The 24,017-nt window shown below is 41.9% G+C and overlaps 1 protein-coding gene across 1 annotated transcript in view; it reads right to left on the bottom strand.

The window, feature by feature from the left end:
• Window positions 1-318: 318 nt before the first annotated feature.
• Window positions 319-24,017, bottom strand: part of HS1BP3 (HCLS1 binding protein 3) — a 54,587-nt gene continuing 30,888 nt past the window's right edge. Inside the window, exons 5-7 of the mRNA XM_069805707.1 lie at window positions 13,238-13,389; window positions 12,600-12,735; window positions 319-2,065 (exon numbers count right to left, since the gene is read on the bottom strand). Of these exons, the coding sequence (XP_069661808.1) occupies window positions 1,840-2,065; window positions 12,600-12,735; window positions 13,238-13,389 (514 nt within the window). The 3' untranslated portion in view covers window positions 319-1,839. The remainder of the gene's footprint in view (window positions 2,066-12,599; window positions 12,736-13,237; window positions 13,390-24,017) is intronic.

The raw sequence follows: 24,017 nt of genomic DNA, 5'->3' as shown, positions 1-24,017 counted from the left end.
AGTCATTTATTTTCTCCTCAAGTTTTTTTGTTCCCCTTTTGCAGGATGGGATAAACAAGCTTCCTAATTGCACCAGGACACTGTGAGAACAGACAGGATCAGGTACTACCTTTGCCCGTATATAGTTTTACCTTTAGCTGCTCTCAAAGGAAATATGAGTGCAGCTACATTCTTGGTTTCATACTTATTTACACAGGGTTTTAGCAGAGCATGCATTTTAACACCATGTAACACTCCTCATGTCTTACATGGAATCCATCCTTTAACTCCGATTTGCTGCTACTGTACAACCTACAAAACAACAATAACAATAACACCTGCAGGTTAGCAAAATGTTTTATTATACTGAAACATACTGTACATAGATGAAAGCCAATGCTTAAGTTTTATGTGTCCCATCACACTAAAATACCTTTATTATATTTTCCATTGGCTTAAAAAAGAAATACTAATAGAGATAATTTCATTATTAAATATATATATATATAAAATGCTTTCTATTTATTTTGTTCTATATTAGAAAGGCAAATTTGGGGATAGTGATATGGCTTAAATATATTAATATTTTCCCTCTGGGGAGCTTGTCTTCACATCTGGATAGAGCACTTGTGGAATGAGTTCAGGAATCTCTTTCTACATGACAGCAGGTATCTAGCTACATTAGATGTAAATTCAGCATGTTTAACCAGAGTGCCTGAGGTAAGGAAGAAGAAGGGTAGTCTGGGATGCCTGTTCTACCATGTTTTTCTTTTCCTGCATATTAAAATTTCTTCAGAATATTTTCTTTTTATTTTTTCCTCTGGATAATCCCAAGTTTGTCCTCCCTTGTTTTAACCATTGCCATAGTAATGAACAGACCACTGTTTTATCAAAAAACCTCATTTTAGCTTAGTGGAATTAATCACCGTGGCTGCTGCTTTAAGTTCTGGGAAAAGGGAAGGAGAGAGAGAGAGTTAGTGATGCCAGACAGCAATTCAGAGCTCCTCCGTTAGGACACCTGCACTGAATCACCTCCTGGAGAAATCTCTTTCTCTCCACTAACTAGTGGAAGCCCAGGGAGACTTGGCTGGAAAAAATTAGCCCTTGTTAATCTTGAGTGGGTTCACAAGAGTCCTACAGCATCCAAACCTCCTACACACTGCAACCTCCGCATATGCCTGGAGCTGAACTCTTAGCCATCTTCAGTCATTTCCTATTCTCCCCAGGGGCCAGAGATGCATAGCGTCTAGTGTTTGCAGTCCTACAAGTTCTCTTACAAGTTGGCATTTGCGCAACAACAAAGGCAGCAGATTGTCAGGCTTAGCTGGGATTTCAGTGTTTCTCTGAACTATAGAGGAACCGTTACCTATACTTAACAGTTCCTGCTTATAAATTACTGAAATACCAGTCAGGGAGGAAAGGGCTGCTATAAGAATGCACAGGATAAAAGGAAAGTGACCTTTCCAGTGGGCTGAAATAGACTGTCTAAAATGACAGGAACAGCATCCTGTCCTGCCTCAGACCATTTGCTGGACACTATTCACAGTTGCCATGTGTGCAACAAGCTTACCATTTTCAATCAGGACTAACTGGCTGAAACTGTACTATGTTGATACTAAAATAGTAGTAGACAATCTGTAGTGCTAGGTCCTTATCCACGTTCCCTGTAAAATCCTGAAAATCTAAGGCAACATTATACCACAACTGCACTGTTTTGAAAACGTGATGTCGAGCCTCTGCTATTCGAACTTGCTGCTCTCTATATCATGGTACACAAATGAGCACTGTGACGGTAAAGACATCTGGTCAACTCTTGCTACCATCAGTTGAGCTCACTGGGAGTTTGGTAAATACATATGTTCAAAAAAGACTTGTATCTTGGTTGTTGATAGATTCATTTTCCTGGATATACTGGAGAATGTCCACTTCATTCATTGTCTGAATCCTGTTTTCCTTTGGCTTTGCCAGTGGAGAATTACTGCTCCTGGGGGCAACTGCTGGCTTCTGAGGCAGTGGTGGTTTTGATGGTACTTTAGGTTTCGGTTTGGAGGTTACTTTCAAGACTTGCTCTAAATCATCTTCAACTCTGAATGAAAAGAAAACATCAGTAACATCTTAGGAATTTCTGAACTGCTTTTTGTTTTGTAAGAAAATGCAATCTTGCACGATAAAACTTTCTGCAAGAAAGGATCAATGTTGATGAATTTTCTTTTATGAAGAGCCTTCCATGAAAGTTTCAATGTTGCCAAAATAAGAACTGTGTTTTTATAATGTGGTTTTTCAGTTCACCGTACAAGTTAATTATTTTTACAGCATATTTTCAAATGTCTAAATTAAAAGCAATTATCAAAAGAAAAAGAACTTGATTTTAGCTTGGGAAAAAAATGCTTTTGATTTGTGAGGGGATGATTTGCTTCCCAGAAATTTTCATGGGATAGTATAATTTTTCACATTCAGCTCTGCTTCCTCTTCATCCCCCAAGACTGAGATTGAGCATCCCCCATGCTCAATCACGAGAAACTGGAAAAACTAATGGCTTAAAAATATTGTGTTCACATTTGCTTCCAAGAAACTGAAGAAGTTTTACAATCTGTGACCATATACAACAACTCTTTTGGTGACCATTTCCCCCTATTACTTGGTGAAATAACCCAAAACACCTGAAACAGTTAAGGATGTTTTCTACCTGCATTGTTTGACCTTATCAAGAGACACAGCATGCTGTGCATGCCCAACTCTGTTCCCACAGGAGCTGTTAAAGATTTTGAGAGCGCCCTTATAACATTGTCTTGTGACTCCAAGAGGTGTCTGCCTTTGGAAAGTGAATATGTGGAGGAAAGGGAAAGAAGGTTGTGACACATCACATCTCTAAAAGAGCAGAGATGGTAAAGTAAAAATTAGCATAGCTAGAGAAGTCTTTACAGGTCACAGTAATTTCTGCTCTGAATCAAAATAGCCTCTTGTTTTGGTCCTCTGATCACAGCGCTCAAACAAAACACTATAAGGCATAAACACAGTTGTTAATTTCCCAGAGGCTTGATTGATAAATAATTGTTAAGCAGTCAAAACCCAACCACCAATCCATGCAGGCAGTCAGCTGTGTAATGACCAGCTACAAAAGTGAAGCCTCTGATAAAATGCATACCTCATATATGCTTACAAAATACATGACTTGCAAAAGGCTCCACCTCTAACTGTAGCATACAAAATCAATAAAGCTAAAGCATAAGAAGAGCAAGCAAAAACTTTACATGACGGACCAGGAGCCAAAGATCAAGAGGAACAGTAGGTTTGTAATATGTGGGTATCTCCTTGCCAGACCCCAGCTCTAGTGTGATAGGCTTACCCTACAACCATATTGTCTTAGGCAGTGAAATGACTTAACGATTTAATTGTTTACAAGCACTGTTATAAGCTGTTTTTACCAAACTTTAGTATCAACTCCATCAGCCCATAGGCTGTAATAGTGCCAGCAGTAAAACTCCCTCTGCCTCAGCCAAAGGGTAGCCTGACAGGGAAGCTACAAATGAATAGGAGACGAAATTAAGGTGCAGGAGTTATTCCAAAGGGATGGGTATTTTCTTCAGTGCTAAAATTCCCTTAAAATAGTTTTACTTAGTTCACTCTTAGAAAACTTGTGAGGTAAGAAAGTCTGGTCAAGTGATTCTTAAACAAGAAAGGAATTGGCAGCACATGTGCAGCCCATCGTCTCCCTCTGTCTCTGCTAGAGCACTACGTCAAGAGGTGGCACAGTCCCTCCATCCAGGAGGATGAGCTGCATGCTCACTGGAACAGGACACCACACAGGGAGTCTAAGGAAGGTGCCTTTTTAGTTTCTACAAGCCCCATAGGTAGGCAGTCCCTGGAGCATCGATCAGTTTCACTTTATTTCATGTCAGGTATTTTTTGGTCCTTCCACTCATTTGTCTTTTGTAATTCCTATCTTCCTCACTGCCAGGCAATGAGGCTGTCTTGGCAGGGTTATCCAGACCCCTGCGAAGCCACTGGGATAACTTCTGTTGACTAAATGGGACTGTGATTTCTCCCTTTCTTTGTTCACTGGTAGCCTTAGGAGAGATACTGTAAATGCCTCTACCACATGGCAGAACAATTGGTGGGGCCTTCTGCAGTTAACGTAGGCAGTTAAAGCAAAGCTGAGCTCTTCCATAATTTGGGAAGCAACTGATTAGGGTAACGGGGCAGGACCATGGGGAACATGACCAACAGAAGAATCAACGTCTCTGAGACACTTTATTACTCCATCCCTAGTGCACACTGTTTGAATGTTAAAATCACAGGTACTTCAAGAGCTCCAGCACCATCAGCTAAGGATCCCACTATTATTGAGAAAGACCTGCATGATTTCGAGGGTTTCTTTTTTATGTTCACCTTTATTAAAAGCTCTGAGGAACTTACGACTGTACTGCCCAGGCTGAGACAAACTACACTCACCATGAATTGGCCATAAAGTAAACAAGGATTAGCCTGAATTTTCTGCTGTTTAGATGGTCAGAACCCTTTAAGGTAAAACCATTCTTGAAGTCAGATCTTTTTGTGACTCCCAAAGGGAATCTAAAAAGGATCAGTTTTAACCAAGGCTAATCTTGTAAAATCAACTGCCTGAACATTGATATCTAAAACTAGAAAATACCTAAACAGACCAACTAATGGACAGAGCGGGGCCACTGTCCCACAGCTCTGAACCTTGATCTCTACCTTGTGGACTTGTATTCCAGCAGGCAGCTCCTCAAATTTCACCCTCCCAGTAATTCTGGAGATTATATTCTCTTTTATTTAGACAAGATTTCTGATGTCTTTTAGTTTCCATGATTCCCTGTGGGTGACATATCCCACCTAACTTAGAAAGCACCTTGTCAGTGTATTTCTTCTTCCTGAATTCCTCATCTACATAGAAGAAATTAATTTAATTTAAGCCCAGGCATTTTTGTTTGCTGCAAACTCTGATATCCAAGAGATACCACACCTGTGATCACATTGCCAAGACATGTTCTTGCTCTCTTTGCTGTGTAATAAACAAAACATGTTAGGGCTGGTATTTCTGAAGACTAGCTTTCTTCAGCTGATCTGATGCCTCCTTTCTTGGCATAAACAAATACCGAATGAATCAGTGTCTATGTCATAAAGTTTTGGTCATAAATATCAGAAACCATAATAACCAGATGAACAATATATACATATACATACAGCTACATGGAGGAAGCATGATTTTGAACTAGGTGCACTGCCTGAGAACTAGCTGCCATGCCCAGAAGGGGCAGCAGTAAATACAACTCATTAACCTGATCAGATGGAACAGCTTCCTGAATTCTCTATTCCTGTGTGGATCTATATTAATTTCTGTGCTAACCACAGCAACAAAACCACTCAGCACAGTCATAAAATACCCCCAAAAGATGCAGTCCAGTAGGTTGTGGGGTTTTTTTGGGGGGTGGGGGGTTTTTTTGGTAGTGTGCTTTTATGCCAAAAATTCTGCAGGAGGTGATTTTTCAAAGTCTGGAAGCTAATCATGTAAATCTCCTTTTTTTTTATACTGGATTTTTTCAAGACCTTGGTTAGACAGAAGTCTTTTACAGAGAACACAGGAGATAATATGTGGTCTTTGTCTCAAAACCTGCTTTTCAGTGCTGCAGTGCTAGGCAAACTGTTTGATCCACTGCTGTTTGATCATGTGAGACACAACTGTCTTTGGAAAACTAAAGAGGTAAAATGCAAAATGCCTCAGGGAGAGATAGAAACAAGGACTTCTATTTCTTGAGAGGCAAACGAATTGTTACAGTGCATAACTACCACCATATTTAACTCCAGGCCAGGAGGAGGAAGAAAAAAATCAAGCAACTATTCTGAAATAACAAGATTAAAGGAAGAACCTTCCCACCCCCATCTTTTTATAGACAATCAGGCACAGAATCCATGTAATTAATCATTCTCTAATTAGTCTCTTTCTTTTTCTGTAATGGAAAAGCAGCGCCACATTGTTTAAAATTCCTGCCATACTGTTGTGCTGATTCACAGACTCTATTGGTGGAAATTCTCTTTGTTTCCAGACACAGAAAGCAATCAAAACCCTTACTGAAGAAAGGCTGTCACAAAGGCCTATATATGACTGCTAGCATGTGGACCTCAAGACAGTAAACAAGTTCTGACTTGGAGACAGACGCAGCTGCCATCAGAACATCAACATTTTAGATGCCACTTCTCTGAATGCTGTCCTGTCTATCCGGGCAAGATCTTTGGGACAGGAATGACTATATGCGTGTACAGCATCTAGCATGATGGGGACAGTGACCTCTGCTTGCTCGGAATGCTCTAATGAGGAGAATCAGTAATGAAAGCAAGAGACGAAGACTCCCATAATTTGCTAAAGTATCGAAAAGGATCATGCCTGAAGCTGGGTTACGCAACTCACAGCAGTTCTTGCAGAATAGACTTTTATCTTCCCCTATCTTATTATCGGTGTCTTTATTTTGTCTGGTGTTAATTCCAAGTATGAGAGATACCTTAGTGAAACCTTGGGGAGAGGTGTGATATCACGTACATGACTTGGGAAAAGACTTGTGCCCCAAAATAGGCAGGAGGCTTCGAAGTATCTGTTGACCATCACTTCTGCTATGGTCAGTAGAGACAGTGTGATGTCTAACAAGGCCCGTGGAAATTATACAGGCTGGAGTTAACCACAAGAGTGCAAAGCTGTGTAGGAGGTATCTCCCCTCCTGCTCCTGCTTTCCCCTGCAATCCATTACAGGTAAATTCATACTGGTACTTTAACCAGTGCCAGGAAATATGTCTGGACACTGGAACATGAGAGTCTGTACTGTTGAAATGCTAGAAGAACCACCGGCACAGCTTTGGTCTGGGACAGATTAGCCCTCCTCCAAAAAACTCCCAGGCACAACTCGGAGCTGGCGCAGGACAGGGACCATTCCCAGCAGGCGGCTGCGTACAGTCACCTTGTTCTGCAGCTGGAGAGAGTCTAATGGCATGGATGCAGCCCAGTGGTACCGTCTGGCCAAGGGCCAGAGAATAGGCTCATTAGTACAGGTAAGTCCTACATGCATATGGCCACAAGAGCCCTCTGAGGAAAACAGCCTACTGGTTAGATCACTCACCCAGGAAACGAGGAAATTCAATTTTTACAATTTGAACCAGAGAGCTGGTTCAATTTTTCCCCAGCCTGAAGAAGTTCAAAACTCTGTCTCCTGCTTCTCTAGAAAGTTCCCCAATCACCAGGCAAAAGCATAGCTGGAGCAGGGGAGAGTAGGCAGCTTTTACCCCCCAGCTGAAGATGTCTGTCAAAAATGCAAGTAACCTGGGGCAAGACGGTTGAAATCTGGTGACTCTCAAGCCTAGCAAAAGCACCTCTTGCTACACTAGGAGAGACTAGGACTCTAGGTCACCTCTCTGCATTATTCTATACAACACATACGTGTTCCTGGGGTTGGGGCAATAATTAATGTTTCCTGTCTGGCAAAAGCCTTTTTATTCTGTTGGCTGAGTTTAATTTGTAGCTCTTCCAGTGTTTGTAAGTAGCATCTCTATACATCACAGGAAAAATGAAAAAAAAAAAAAAAAGCTTGAAAATCATCACAGAAAGTGCTCTTGGGCAGCAAAGAAAACCCACCAAAAACTGGTAGGAAAAGAAGAATTTATTTGTTTACTGAAAGCTACTGCAGCCAAATCAAGGTTCTTTCCCCACAATCAGGTCACAGCAAGCAAGGGAAAGTGCCCTGGAGTGGTCAGGAAATTTCTGACTCAGTGATTGCAACCTCCTCTACCACCTGCCCATCACCCTAACAACCCTCTGCCCAAAGGATCTAGATTTAAAGCCTCTGGAGTTTCTCAAAGCTGTTCTCCCAACGATGGTGCTGCTCTCATATCCTCAGGACAGTGAGAAAGCATTTCTCATCATATGGTGCTGCAAGTGGTGTCACATATGACTCCTGGCTAGTCTGAAGATGGAAGTGTTGCTTTCTGAATTCAGCATCTGCTAATGGCCTGCTGAATGAAGAACATACAAACTTTTTCTGCTTCAAGGGTGGCAACAGTTCCTTCGCAAACCTGAAGCTAACAAACCTGCTCAAGAAGCTGTATGGACTGAATGTTGTTTAGAAATGGCCATTGTTAGGATGCCATTTCACAAACAGCTTCAGCCTCTAACAATATAATGCTCCTCAAAGGGTCATCACTTGCATCACTGATGCCACAGCTCGCAGCTGTAGAAACAGATCAACCTGTAAATACAGACAAAACTCATCTTTTAAGGGCACAGGCAGGATGATGCAGCTGTAGCACAAAGGTAAGAGCTGGATTGTCCCTTTCAACACCAGCAGTCTTAGATCAGCGTAATCCTAAGAAAGAATACACCAGGTCTGCCATCACAGGGCAGCAGAACTGGGATCCTGCTGCTGACACTTTTCTCAGCGCTGGAAAAAGACAAATGTTATGCTGACAGCTGCTTCCTTCCAGTTCAACTCCCTATTCATTATCAAAGGTGAAGTTAATTAAATCTCTCCTGAAAAGCTGCTCAGACAACTGTGATAATTATTTCAGGCTAGGATGTGTGATAATTTATGTAATTCTGTGGGCCCACAGAGCTGCTGCAACATTCACAGAATCAATTCTAGCATTGGTTTTCCACAAAAACCTGATCCATCACACCAGGCAGGCACAATTTAGATTAATGAGGCAGAAGAGGTCGACTGCAGTCTTGCTGCATGAAAACTTAATTTGCATATCTGTGGCCTCTGGGTGGACAGAGATGAGAAAATAAGATGGCATGAGAATCCATGATGGGAGAGTTTGCAGGATACTGATTTCTGCAGCAGTTGACTTCTGTCTCTAGCTTAAATGGAAATCAGACCTGAGAAGGAGCTTTGAGAGTGGAGGTAAATGGCTGAATGCATCCAGAAGGAATCATTATATGGTATGACGTGACCCAGGAAAATGACAGGAGAAAAGAGAAGTCTGGTCCTAAATCCATTCCCAAGGATAATTCTTTTAACATCTGGGAAAGGGTTGATCAGCTACCCTTTCATCTCACTGCAGTTGGTCACCTTGCACCCTGGAAGAATCAAAAGCATTGGTACCCACACTTCTTGGAAGAGCCTGGATTCCTCTGTATCCCTGTGGTAAAAAGATAAGCCAAAAAGACTTGGTTACCTATCCCTCCCTTTCTCAAAGTACATCCCATGAAGGAAGAGTATGACGTGCTCCTTTTTTCCTGAAGGCAACATGAAGGGACTTGACCTTGCTGGTTCCTACCACTGCAATTTATCTCTTTTCCACAAGTTCTGGAAGGACATTCAAGTACAGCGCTCTACAGGCACCTCACTAATGTATTATGGCAGACCTAGCGGTAGGAAAGAGTGCCTGCATCTACAATGCCAGTGGTTAGTGTGGTTGCTCACCCAGTTTCTCCATCACTATCACTTAATATTTTTGGTAGGCCAAGAAATTAGTAACCAGTAAAAGGCTGGTAAATGGACAGAAAGAGGGAAGATATTTGTTTGAATGGATATTGATATTTTGCCATAAAAAGAAATCTTTCATTGCAATGCAAATTGCAAAGCAAATTGGTTCTTCTCAAAGCTCAACACTTTGTAATGTAAAGTAGGTGATTCTATTTAAAATAGTAATTCTTGTTTCATTTGAGCAGGTATCCAGAGAGAGCACAGTCTTCAGTTTGCAATGAGAACGTTTATCATATTCTCTTCTCCCTCATGTTGTGACAAGCTCATCCTACGCACATTTTGCAGACTCATTTGTCTCCATAACAGTCTCTTCCTCAAGAGTTACAAGTCACTGCTGGGGATTCACTGCTGTGCTGACAGTGCTGTGGTGCTACTGCTGCTACAACCACCCAGGTACCACAAAGATCACAAAGGACTTGGTTGCTCCTGTGTTCTGCTCTGAACACCATCTTTTTCCCATCTCCCCTTTGGAAGAAGAAAGTTCTGCCTTCCCCTGCCTTAGGCAGTGCTCTCCTATCTCTACCCATGATTCACCGGAAAGTACATTTTCCAGTAAGTCAGACATTTCTCAGATCTACCACATGCATGTGAGCAGACCACATGGTACATGCAAATTTATACTACCTAAATCAAGGGCTACCACATCTGCATTATTCAGCTAATCCATCTGTGTACAGTGAACATGTCTAGGTTTCTGGACCTACTACAGACCTGCTGGTGCATCATAACTCAGGATAGTCTTAGGTCTTGACAAAATGTGTCCAGGCAGATTTTCTGTATGGTATAACAGAGTATGTCCAACAGACCAAGACGTTTGCCAGTTTTCCTCTAGTAGCTTAGCCAGCTGTAGCCCACTAAAGGAACGGGTTGTCACAGCTCCTGCTTTGATCTGAGGGCTGGGGAGAGATTTCTTCAGTCCCCTTTGGGAAAGGACAGGGATTGTCAACATCTACAGGGTAAAGGCAAGATTTATTTTTAGGCCTCAAAATATGCTCAAGCCCCCATGCCAGAAAGATTGCAGGGTTCAGCCGACATTGAACATTTCCTCTCACCACAAAGGGTCACTGCCTAGAAAAGAGACTGGGGTGCTGCCCTGCAAGTACAGGTAACACCAATCTGGTGATAAGGGAAGGTGGAGGATTATTCAAATGCTGCCTCTACATTTATGAGACCTGACAGTTCTGCTAAGGCTTCTAGCTGAACAGAAAACAAAGTGCGTTGTGCATAACCACTTGAGAAAGTTCAGCTACAGGATTTCAGGTGACTGCAATGAATTTACACAGAGGCAAGGTGAAGGATTCTACTAGGTTACAACAGAACTGCCACTCCTCTTCCCTGCTTTAACAGCTTCTCCTTCACCCCCAACTGCCTTGCATTCAGTCTACCACCTCTCTATGATGTGCAGAGAACAATGTGAACTAGGTTTATCAGGGGGATTTCAGAGGATGTTAGGCACATGAAGAGGTCAACAGATCCTGACCTATCTGCCTATACCTCTTGCACACCCAGGAGTTGCCAACTTTCCCATTGGACCACTGGCATGATTTTCTGCTTCATTACATGTATTCGTTTCCAGCTGGATCCTGATGATTTGTCAACTACTGAAAGTGCTGGGACAATTCAAGAATAAATGAAAACTACTGGCATTTAGAAGAAATGGAATCTTTTTTCCCATGGGTTTCCATAACCATCTGGGCGTGCTGGTAACATTGATGACCCCAAACTGATTTAAAAGCATGGTCTATTGGTCTCGGAGCAGACTTCAGAGACCTTTCTCTGCCACAGAGGAAGAGAAAACATAGAATCCAAAGGACATTAACATGACAGATGGAGAAGCTCTCTCCCCTAGTGGATAATAATGTAAGGACTGCACTGAAACAGGCACTTCTAGCCATATGAACAATCTGGATCAAGCGCTATATGCTGAGATTGCTAGCAGAGGAGAAAGCAAACATGAAAATATTGCAAGCACATACGTGTTTGCTCCCAATATATCACAGGACTAAATCGGGTCATGTCCTGCCTCATCAGCTTCCATAAACATCAGGTGGGATGTCAGGATGTAATGCAAGATGGCACCCAACCCAATTTAACGTTTGTTTAAATTAAGTCAGGCATTACTGCTGAGATAGCTAGCACTTTTGCATGCATAGAAAGCAATAGCTGCAAAACTACCTGCTTCAGGAGAGGTTTAAAACCACACACAGATTCTCTCTCCTGGGTTTAGTACCTGCTGTGGAAATCATACATCCTAACAGGAGCTGGCTGGCAAGAATTAGCACTGGAAGCAGGTTGGCCTCATCATTCAGATGCCAGCCTGAGATCTAGAAGGCATGAATTTGACTCTTTACTGCAGCACAGATTCCCTGGTGATGCTGGTCCCTCCGAGCATTGGCTCCCTGCTTGATCTCTTGAGGATTATCAGTGCAGGCAAACTAGCCTTGTGAGAGAGATGCCAGGAATAAAACACATTATGTGATGATATGTTCCAGTGCTACACTATCAAGGGGGCAGGTAAGTGTACGAGCAAGTACATTATTCCCTCCTGTAACTCTGAGCTCCAGCCCTTCTTTCCACTACATTAAAGATTAAATGCAGGGTGATAGAGATTTTAATGAGAGTACTTTCCAGCTGTGGAGGTGTGCAGAGGATTACTCCTGGAAGTATGCATGAAGATCTGTGAGCCATCAGTAGAAAATCATTCCTCTTGAGGCAGGAGCCCCTGATTTCAGCTCACTGAAGCTGAATTCCTCTTTGTTTCTGGGCTTTGTTTCTCACTTTTCATAATGGAGGTCAGTTTTCACCCCCTGTGCATTGCTTGCAGAAAGCAGAAGTGTCATGTTAGAAAACAAGGACTAGATGGCATGCCTTGGGCCTTCAAGACCCTTCCTTTGGAGTCACAGGATAATACCTTGCACCCTACCTTTCTCAAAGGGTCTTCCTAATTTACTTTTTCATATGTTTGATTTCCAAGCTCCATGACACATATCTTACATTTTACTTGTAAGTACAAGTATTGATTCACGGTTAGCATTCAAAGTATTTAAGCTTTGCCCTCAAATTCATCTCTTTTGAGGTCTAAATAACTCCTCAGATCACCTTCAACCTACATGACAGTTTTGAGATGTGTACCTCAGCAGTTCTTCAGTGTCCTCCTCAGGATCTGTATTCAGCACATACTCCCTATTCTTACAGGCAGCTGGCAGCAGCAGTGAGTCACCCAGTCTTACCACCCCACCAAGGTCTGGATCTTCAAATAACTTCAGATCTAGAAAGAGGAACCAGAAAATGCTGTAGTTACATCATGCTACGTAATACAATACCTGCATTAACACTAGCTAGTAAACCTGGCTACTGGGCTGAAAAAAAAAGATCATGTAGACAATTCTTTTTTTACAAGGACTTCCAATCCACAAAGTGCAGTAGTACTCTGCACTCTCAGGACTTGGTAAATCTGCTTTCTTCTTGCACTCAAAAGTAGGTCACGTTACTCTTGTTAGCGTGGCATGAGTGACTGTGGGACAGCCAGCTCCCACAGACCTATAACATCCCCGCCCAAAATGTCAACAGTGAACAGCTATGGGAACTACAGGTCTTATTTATTCTTTCTGAATGATTCTAGATGATTTTGCCCCAGCTGAAGATCTGCCTTAACATTCCGAAGTCATTATTTAGCCTGTATACTCTATATCACTACATTTTAAAAGCTCAGTTATACACATGCTTTAGATAAAACAATCTGTGTATATACAAATATAGAACAGATTTACTCTCTTTCATTTTCTTCCTGGGACCAATTGATGAGAAATCTTTTTCTGGGCCAAAGAGTCCTTCATCTGGATCTAGTTCCTCTTCAAAAATGGTTAATCTGGGTTTCTCTTGCTTTGTTGGAGGAGCAGATGCCTTCTTTGTTCTTTTAGTTCTAAAACATAAGAGACAAGAAAGTCAGCTGCAATTCTTCATTTAACAAGAAAGATTTATGGCTAGAAAGTCTCATAAGCTGAAAATAGATGGAGGCTGGGAAGGGATTAGAGAAAGGTACATAGGCACTGCTGGCAGGAACGGGATATTGAGCTGGAGGGACTGTTGGTCTGACATACTCTACCTGTACTCATGTTCTGTATTCTTAAGAACTATCAAGGAACCCAATGGAAACTGGAAGAGCAGGGCTAACAATGCTGTACTGTGCAAACTACCACTCAATCACATTTGTTTTAAGCAGTTTTACTCCTCTCACACAGAAAACTTAAAATAAGAAAGAAGACCAGTCCAGCAACACTGTCATAGACAGACAGAAAAGGGATGGTTTGAAAAACAAAGTGCAGGTTGGACCATTACACTGATCCCTTTGGACAGGTTTTTAAAAATCTCTTTGGCTCCATTTCCTTGCCAGTGCCTGCTGCTGTTTTTGACTGCTGCATACTCCTTTCATAAAGGTGTTAGACACTCCTCTCATCCTTCCCAGAAGAGAGAAGATGTGAAGACTACATCACCTTTAAGTTGAAGCAAGCAGGGACTGGAAGATACTTGGTTAGACAGACTGCTATTTGCAGAATTTACAAATGTCACTCAGTACTTTCTTGAATGAAGGACAGGATTAACTTCCTCTAAATTTAGTCTTCTAAAAATTTGACAGTGAGACAAAGGTAATTTTTAGGCTTCTCCTCTACTCAGTGGAAAGAGACACACATTTCCATAGGACAATTAATCCCATCTATTTTGAACACTGGTATCTGGATGAAACAAATCTCTGAAGATCTCCTCCTCTCCCCACTGGCTGGAGAAGAAAGCTAAAAACTAGTTTGGATTAGAGGCCTCATTTGCACGTGGCTTAAACAAGGAGAGCTGAATTCCCTTCCTAGAACAGAGTGAAAAGCATGTACTTCTTGCTCTCATACCTAGGAGTCACATTCTGCTAGCTGAAGCTACAAAGCAGCTTTCACAGTAGGGCAGCTTGAGTTATGAGGCAAAAAAAAGAAAATTTAGATAACAGGACAAAAACCTTGGGTGAAAAGTCCAATTCAAACTAAGCTGAAAGAGAAGAATTCCTTAGGACAGCATGTCCTTCCTAAGAAATTGCCATATTTCAAAGATCCTTACTCTTAGCAGTCACGGCCTTGCAATTTCTAAGGTAGCCCCTTTGAGTGCCTCTTACAATGGAAGATCTGATCTTCTCCTTTGCAGAGAGCAGGTCAGGTTTCAGCCTAGAGCAAACCCAATTATCAGCACTTAACATGCCATAGTCATAAAAAACTAAGAACAAGGTCAAAAGATTACACATACATTCCAACTACATTAAAGAATCTTGTAAAATCCTCTTCCGATTACAGCTGCACACAGAAGAGTGGAGTCCAGTTACTTCCAGTTATTTTCACAAGTTTATTATCACCAACATAGAACTCAGGGATGATATTACCTTGCTACCACCACTTTGTCTCTTAGCAATGGGAAATGCTGCACTTTAAAGCCCTAAGAGCAAGCCTCATGCAGAACTTAAATATGGCCTTATTTGGAAATATACCCTTTTCAATATACTAAAGGCATCTGCAGTTGTCAGCGACTAATTTGCTGAACTATTTATTATACAAACCTTCTTTTTAAAGCAGGAGAAAATTCCATGACTTTCTTTTTTTTCACACTTATATTCATTATGGATATGCCTTGAGTGACTTCTGAATTTGAGCTACTTTTGAAAGGTCAGCTCCAAGGAACTGCCTCAAACTGAAGCATTTGTAAAAGAGCCTCCTTCCAAAACCTGACAAAGTCTAAAGTTATAATATGTACAAGCCAGACAGCTTTCACCCAGGATTTCTACACAAACTCAGATTCATTGCTTTATTAACTGTGGTAAGAAATCTATCACTCAAATGAACCTCAGTATTAAAGGAAAAGGTAAAAAATGAGAGCTATTATATTTAACAACAAAATCAGAATAACAGTAAGACTGAGTCTCTCAGAGCTGACAAATTGATTAAAAATGGAATTAGTAGACACAAATAAATGCAATCTACTGGGGAAGAAGCAACTTTTGTTTGCATGATTCATGCCTTGCAAAGTATTCTTTGAGAAGTAAATGACAATATAGATGAGGATTTGCCAATCTACAGAATGCCAAAAAGCCTTTGACAAGAACTCCCTTGTCCATTCAGAGAGTTACAGCAGCTCTCCTGATGCATAAGAGCCTGTTATGACACAGGTACTTATAAACATGAGCCAATACATTTCCAAGCAACAGGTCTCCACCTCAGTGAAGTTAACAAGGAGTTTACTAATAGTTAGCTAAAGTATTTGCAGCAATGAGTACCAGAGTGGGGAGACATACTGAAGAATGCGAAGAGAACCATAAAGAGTGTCATAAAGAACAGTATGTAAAACAAAATTAATTGAACTGAAAGGTCCTGGTAATAACCGTCTGTTTCGTCTAGCCATCAAACCAGCCCACTTACACTGGCTCGCTTTCTGTTTCACCAGGGGACTCCATTGGCAGTTACAGGGAACAGGGCCAAACCCCCAGGGCTTGACTGCTACCAGTAGGAACATGAGGAAGTTGTTTTTCTGCCTTCAAGTTGTTTCCCCACACTACCCTTCTAAGGAAGCCACAGTTGGACTGCCAAGTAATTCCAGCATATCCATACAGGGACTCTGTTGAGGTCAGTCTCTAACTGGGAAACAGGATTCCCACGGTTCTGTATTTAGCTGTGCCAGTCCAGGCTGTGCACTGCTAAGTAGAGGTTAATGGAAGGGAAAGGGTGTGTAAGAAGTTTTGGAGCCTGTCTGAGGTTCTGGTTTCACGATAAGCTTCATCTGGCCTGAGTGTGTGTCTGCCTGCCTACTCGTACCCCTCTACACATTCCTGCTACCTCCCCATAAGCAGGGGACCAGGGACCTAACTGGAACCGAGCTGACTGTGAAGCCACATGCTGGTAGGCATGCACAGGAGAAGCTGCAGGGATAGTTAATTCGATGATCATGATGTGCCAGGGTGTAGTAAACTGGTGCAGGGATGCAGAGGCTTTTGGGAAGACAGAAATGAAGGAACATTTAGTCTCCCAAAGTATTACTGTACTCAAGCCTTGCATGTCATTAGCACCTTCTTCATACATCACGCTCACAACCTTGGCATCTGACATTTTGAAACTACCTGCATCCAGCTGGCAGAAGATGACCTGTGTCATTGCTATTTCTTTGTTGCTGAAACAAGTGAACTTTGGAACATCACTCTAGTGAATTTTAAAAATCTTAACAAGAACTAACCCAGTCCTAAAGATGATGTATCATTTGTTCAGTTGAACCTATTTACCCAGTTGAGCTCACTGACTTCTATACACGAAGCATTGTGAGAATGACTCAAATAACACTACTGTCTTCTGCTCTCGAGTCCAAAAGGAGCCAAACTGCCTCAGAAGTGACTGTAGATAAAGACTAGTCTCCTAACTGACATAGACCAAAACTGGGTGATCAAAACTTTGGGTATATGAATTTACTTAGTAAGGCTGCTGGCACACTTGAAAATCCAGTTGAGACTCCTGGCTCCCAAATGATTCTCAAATCACCCACAACAATGTCAACAAAACCCTGCATGCAGAAGACACTCACTTTAAAACCTAACCCATTTTGTGAGCACAATTCTCATATTATTGTTTACTGACACAATGTAGGTCACTTGTTTGGCAGCCTCCATGTCTCACTGGCACATCAATAATGCAAAAAACGCTTTCTGGTCAGCTATAGAAAACAGCAATGACGATGACTGAAACACTCCAAAGTCAGAAGATTTCCAGACCTGTATGTGTGATAGCTGTGTTTTGAAATAGTGGATCTTCAGACCTAACGCTTGGTGACACATAGCTTAAATCAAAGCGCATGTCTATTGTGCTCAATACAGACAGGAGTCCCTAACCCATGCTCACTACTGGGTTAAAATAGTGAGTGTAATTATTCAGAGTAAGTGTGTGTCATTATTCAGAGTAAGTGTAATCTCAGCACACAGACAAAAATTTTCAGAACTTCTTATTCTGAAAATATGACCATCTCTTTTTTTATAGAAATAAGATTATGCTCCAGAAAAGGAATGATACAATAATATTAAAAATTACTTACTCAGAATATACATACTCATATTTTAGGTATCCAGGGGATTTTACAAGGAAAGAGCTTGCTAATATAAATGGACACCCCAACTCCCACAAATCTACATTCAGGCTTGAACAAAAGAACTACTGCTAAAATATCAGCAATATTAGCACTTCTTCTTGAAAACCATTTCTGAAAAACAAAGAACCTATACACTAGTTCATACAGAAAACAAAATGTCATCTGCCTCTTTCTTTTCATTCAACAGTGCTCATTTTCCAAAGCCGCCTGATAATAACAGACAGGACAAAAGGGGTCATTCTCATCTGCTTTGGGCAAGGGATGCCAAATAGAAATTCTAAGCCCGTCAGCTCAACACAGCCTGACTGCTAAGCATTAAGCAACCGTGACAAGTGCTGGCCGCAGGGATATTTTACCTCACACAGTAATCTTTTTCTTGTGGACATCACAGTAACTTAGAGTGTTTTAAATGGCCCTGGCATGTCCCAAAATAAGATAATGCATAATAGATGGAATAAATCTCCTATTAGAAATCATTTGGAAGAAGAGCATTTAATTGCAGGCAAAGTTTCTCCTGCTGCAGCCCCCAGATCAGGCCAGCCTTGGACTATTGTTCTAGCAGAGCAACAGATGGAAAGAAAGCCTGAAGGAATAGATTTTCAAGAGTTCATCTCCCATCTAGGGACCTGCTTTTGTGGAGACATTTTTCTGAAGGGCTCAGCACTCAGGAGTACCTGTTCTTCCTAAAAGAAGCCAAGCTGGTTTTATAATCTGTCCTTTCTGATTATATCATTTTTCAATATAATTTGAGAACAGACAACAAGACCACAGGCAGACAACTTTTGTTTAGTATACAGCTCATTAGCAATAATCATAATACAGAAACATTTCCTAAGACGTTTTCAACTAAATAACTAACAAAGCACACAGACACTCACATGCCTGGCAAGGGAACAAGGGTTCCAGAGTAGATTGCAAAGGAAGAATATTAACATAAAGGAAATTTCTTTATCATTATCCTTTGATTTTCTAGACTAAACCAGAATGTGAGACTTGCTGAAACAAATGAAGGACAACAAAAGCCAAGTTTCAAAATACAATCATGTCTAAATTAAACCACAGCAAGGACAGAACAAGACAGGCATAATAAAGTTGCCAATAATGATGTGAAAAAGCCAAAAATACTCACTAGTATTTTTGGTTTCATCTGCAAAGCAGCAGAATGGTACTTTCAGAGTTTCTGACAACAGTGAAATAGTTTGTACCCTAATACTCAAGTTAATGATGCAGATTTTCAAATATGCAATACCAGATAACATGCACTAACGTGTTTTGGAAAAAATTGGCCAGGCATCTTTCTGCACCCTGGATGTAACTACTCAATGCATTTTAGAACTTCAGGGAGGTTACAGAGGGCTAAAAATAAAGCTATTTTAAAAATTAGAAAAGTTAGAAGTGTTCAACACAAAGAAGCATGGGCTGGTGAGCATTGCCTTGATGCTTGGTAAAGTTAAAGAAAGGCAGACAATCAGATATAATCAGTAAGTAATTAAAAGAGCATTCATTACTAAAGTCTTGCCAGAATCATGCTGCTCTTTTCTTTTTAGGAGCCTATAGGCTTGGTTAATAATAGTATCTTATCCAAGGATTGACACAGCAGTCCTGAGACTTGCCACCGTTTTCTTCCAAAGCAGGACCAAGAAAATGGAAACTCCTATCCTCCAGCTCCTGTGGACAGGGTCCTCAGTGCAGCATTACAGGTATCTGCTTCTCTGTAGAGAGCGCCTGAGCTATCTCTGCATTACCTTAGGCACTCAGACACGTCAGGCAAGGAGAGACAAAACCAGAACGCTCTCTTTTTGGTTCTTCTCCATGACTTTGGTGGGACAAGAAGGAGAGAATATTATGTCCTGCTGTTCAGTCTATGAACTAGTAAAAGAGCTACGAGGCAAACATGATGATGGCAGCATCAGGGCTTGGTGTATACCAGCTTTTATTATACCCTTAATTCTCCTTCCCTATTTGTACGTTTGATAGGAACTGATTTCAAATTGATAAAAGGAGAGAAATATTGATTTTTTGCTCTGCTGCCCTCTTCTGGAGCACCTTCTATTTTCCCTGTGCCTAGTCCTTGCAATTTCTGCCCAATATCATCCTATTTCTCTCCTCATCCCTCATTCCCATTTTTCATCCCTCCTCAATCCATTTCCCCAAATTTCTGGCCAGTATCAGACACTTTCTTGCTCCGCCTCCAGAATCTGCAGTATTGCCTCTAGACTGACAATTAGGTCTCCTTGTCATTTTCAGCCATCTTCTCCTGCCATCCACATCATGTACCTTTTACCCTCCAGACATCTATTCTGGACTCTTCTTTTTCTGCTTTAACTGGAAAGATTACTACTGATGGCCAAATTATGCTTTTGAAAAAGACCACAGGCTGTAACTGAAGGAGAAACAGGAAGCTGCAATGGGAACGTGTGAAAATGCAGAAGGGAGGTAAGGGAAAAAAAGGATGAAATTAGGCAGAGGTAACAGTAGACAAGTTAGCAAAGCAAGAGAAAGGGAAGAGGTTGAAACTGATCACAAATGATAACCAGCTATGACTGCTGACCACCAAAAATAAACAGGGATGTTTACCAGTCACTTTTCAATAAAACATAAAATTCATGTTAAATCTTAAACACATGCAACATCTTTCTGGAGAAAGGAAGCTTTATCAGGAAAAAGTCAGGACAAACAGTTTGGACTTAACAAACTCTGCCAGACATTACTCCTTGATTTATTTCCTTTAAGGTCACTATTCAAGGTAATGGAGTTAGTTTTAGGAATAGGCCCTAGCTTTATGTTTTGACCCTATAAAAATTACACTCTCAGAAAAAATTCCATTCTTTAATTAATTATTGTTACAGGTCTGTAGCTCCTAAGACAACAAATTTTTGGGCAAGTATTGTGTTGCATGCCTGTAAAGTGATGTCTACATGCAATATAAGTCAGCAATAAAATGTGTGACATGACAAGAATATAAATATGACAACTGTAATGAAATCAGCCTGCCAACATTGTCCCTTTATGAGACATTCTTCACAAAATGTCCTGAGCAGCTTCACAATCAAAGTCAACCAAGCTGAAACAAACAGGGTGTGAAAAAAACTAGCTAGTGAGCATGTTATCTGCCACCTGCTCAACAAGATTCAGGAGCAAACACAAAAAAAGGTGGCCTCACAAATAGGGAACTGATGGTACTGAAAATATCCAATGTTGTGGTAAGAATTCTTAAAACTATCAAGTAAAAGCAACAAATGCAAACAGCAACCGTTTTGGAGGAGTGACTGGCTTCTTCAACACTGAAATGGTGAAAAAAGCCAAACATACATATGAACAAACCACTGTAGCTTCTTCTTAGATGTATTTGAGTAATTTCTGAAAAAGCACTGAACATGTGAATAGTTGATGCCTCATTTCCAGAAGTGTTGGGCACTCACACTTCTAAATTACAGAACCATAGAGTCACAGAATGGTTTGGGTTGGAAGACACCTTTGAAGATCACCTAGTCCAACCCACTCCCCCATGGGCAGGGACATCTTTCACTAGATCAGATTGCTCAAAGCCCTGTCCAATCTGACCTTGAACACTTCCAATGATGGGGCACCCATAACTTCCCTGGGCAACCTGTTTAAGTGTCTCACCACCCTTATCGTAAAAAAATTCTCCCTTATGTCCAATCTAAACCTACCCTCTTTCAGTTTAAAACTGAAAGTTTTAAAGTTGTCCTTTCACTACAGACCTTGGTAAAGTCAAATCAGCAGGACCTGCAACTGCTTGGTGCGTCCTCCCAAGGACAGGCAGCCTGACCATTCTACATCTGCTTTATAAAGGTTTAATTTTGTGTTATCTAATCTCTACCTCCTCGCAAACAGAATGCCATCATATCCAGCAGCATCTGCTGACACCTACATTTGACAACCTCCGGGTCTCACGTCGTGCTCCTCAGAAGACCATTTCACCTGTGCTGCTGCCTCACGTGAACTCCCTCCTCACCACATCCAAAAGCAGAATGGGTACAAGAATGCAGACTGGGGGCACAACTCTAGTTTTCATCTGCCTGTGAACAGAAAAGCCTCAGACAGATAATGTAACAAAAGAGGATGTTTGCATTAAACAACCTCTGGCCTCTCTAACACCAGAGGCTCCGTGTAAAACTCTGTCTAAAGGGTGCCTTCTTTTTTTCGCCTGGTACCTGCACAGACCCACCCCTAACCTACAGAAAACCTCTAGCAAACTGCAAATAATGTTCTAGTCTAAAATTTTGCCTGACATACCTGTCACACCACACCTAGAGAGCTTATGAAAAGCCAGAGAAGGGCTGGTTACCAAGGCAGTGAGCAGATTCCAGCAGTAGCCCAGCAGGACTTGCACTCAGGGGCAGACTGCTTCAAAAGCCCAAGGTCTTGACTGCTCCATGACACAGCCCGAGAAGGGAAGATGGGGCCGAGACTGGTTCCCCACTGCCCTCCCTCCCTCACATCTTGCTGTTCACAGAGGTCACTTTTTTGTCTTGCCTGCGCTGTGGACTAAATAAACCTCTTACCGCAACACAGAGATGGCTCCACAGGAAATAAAATAGAGAAGGACACAGTGAGACATTGTCATAATGATACCGCTGTTGGAGACACAGCCCTGTGCTCCAGCTGCTGCCTCTCCTGCTGATCACGGGATCAAAACCTCTTCCATAAAAAGAAAATGCAGCTTTCCTGCCTAGAGGTTTCTTATGTTGTTTTTTTTAACAGAGGTAAGATAAAATTGCTCTGGGTGAAATATTCCCCAGGCCACGAATACAGCTATTGCATGAAGCAGTTCCACTTCTGATGTTGCAGACGCTGCTGGAGGTCAGACTGTAGGAAGTCACACCAGGGAGCACCGGAGACACAAAACTCCCTCCTAAGCAAGACACTGAGGCTCTGCAGTGGCAGCTGCCAAGGGGCTTCTTTCTGCTGCAAGCAAAAAAATAGCTGACAGAGTTCTGCATTTTTTTAATTGGATTCCTATTTATGTTTTTGTCGCTAACCAGCCTGACTTCTCAGCACACAAGCTTTTGCAACATAAGTAATTTCAGGGGCTGGGCACTGATCTCAGCGCGCACAACAGCTGGCTGTCATGCTGAATGGACGGGTTCAGCTGGGGAAGCACTGCGAGCCCTTTGTGGAGCACAGAGAGGCCGGGCACTGAATTGCAGAAACCTGATAAAGGCAAGCAATCCACAAACACATGCCTAAAACAAGAAGAACTAAGTAGTCTTTGCAAGTGTTCTGGCTCGCGCACAAGATCCAGCTTAGCGCTGGCGTTATTTAACATCCACGATAATATTCTAAAATCGTAACGAAAATCATTCCCCTCCTATTGGCAAAAAATCTCTCAAGAGCTCAGCTCATCCAGAGCGACACTTGCTATTCCCACAGCACTCTTCAGAGATGGCAGATGGATGATCTCAGCAAGGCCTCCAACTAGCTTCTCATATCCTCAGGGAATTATGACTTGACACAAGCGACATGAGCCTGCAGATCCACCCAACTGATTCATTGCTGACCCTGCTCCTTGCTCCTACTTAGCTACCTGATGATCTGCTACTGCCAGCTGTCCCCCTTGGGGCTGGCTGGATTAGAAACGCTGAAGATTCACGTGCTGCAAGGGATGCAGCAGGGAAAATGCATCAGGGAACACAGACTGTGGGTAGAAATGCTGGTAAATGTCTCAGGCTCTCAAATCCCACACAACGCGAGACCTCAGGCTTGTGTGGGCACAAAAAGCGGCAAGCGTGTAGTGCTGTATTAGCCCAAGGAGAGCTCTTTTCAAGATTAGCTGCTGTTGACTCATGGTGTGAGCTTGGGCAAGTAACTTGATCCCTTGGGCCAGTTTGCTGACTCACAAATCCTAAATAGACTCAAAGTACATTGAAGTTATGCCATTTTACATCGGTGGAGAACCTTGTGCAACTAAGCCATCTAGTAAGTTGGAGAGATGTGAGAAATTAACCGAGGTTTGGTAAGGGGATCTTTTGTTGAACACACAGGGGGAGCAGAAATTATATCACTAATCTGTGTCAGTAGGAGGAACTAGTGGAAAAGTGATGAAATGATGCTGATGACAGCAGGGGAGTAGCAATTACAAATAACTGCACAATGTTTTAAGCTTCTACTCCCCGGTGTTACAGTGGCTGTGGCAATGTTGAAGGAAAGAATGATGATTTCAGACAGAAAACACAGACCCAGGACCTTTCAGGATCTGGATCCATAAGGAGAAATGCTACAGCAGACCTTCCACATGCCACATGGCTAGCACAGAGAACCAACACCACAGGATCAGTGTGGTTGTAAACATATAGTACATCAAGCATGGCCAAAATGCCAGGTGCTGATTCATGGGGCTGCCTTGTGCCCCTCACCGAGCCCCTCCATGCT

This window comes from Haliaeetus albicilla, chromosome 18, assembly GCF_947461875.1.
Source record: "Haliaeetus albicilla chromosome 18, bHalAlb1.1, whole genome shotgun sequence".
In the NCBI taxonomy this organism is placed as follows: domain Eukaryota; kingdom Metazoa; phylum Chordata; class Aves; order Accipitriformes; family Accipitridae; genus Haliaeetus; species Haliaeetus albicilla.
This window is presented reverse-complemented; position numbering and strand designations above follow the sequence as displayed.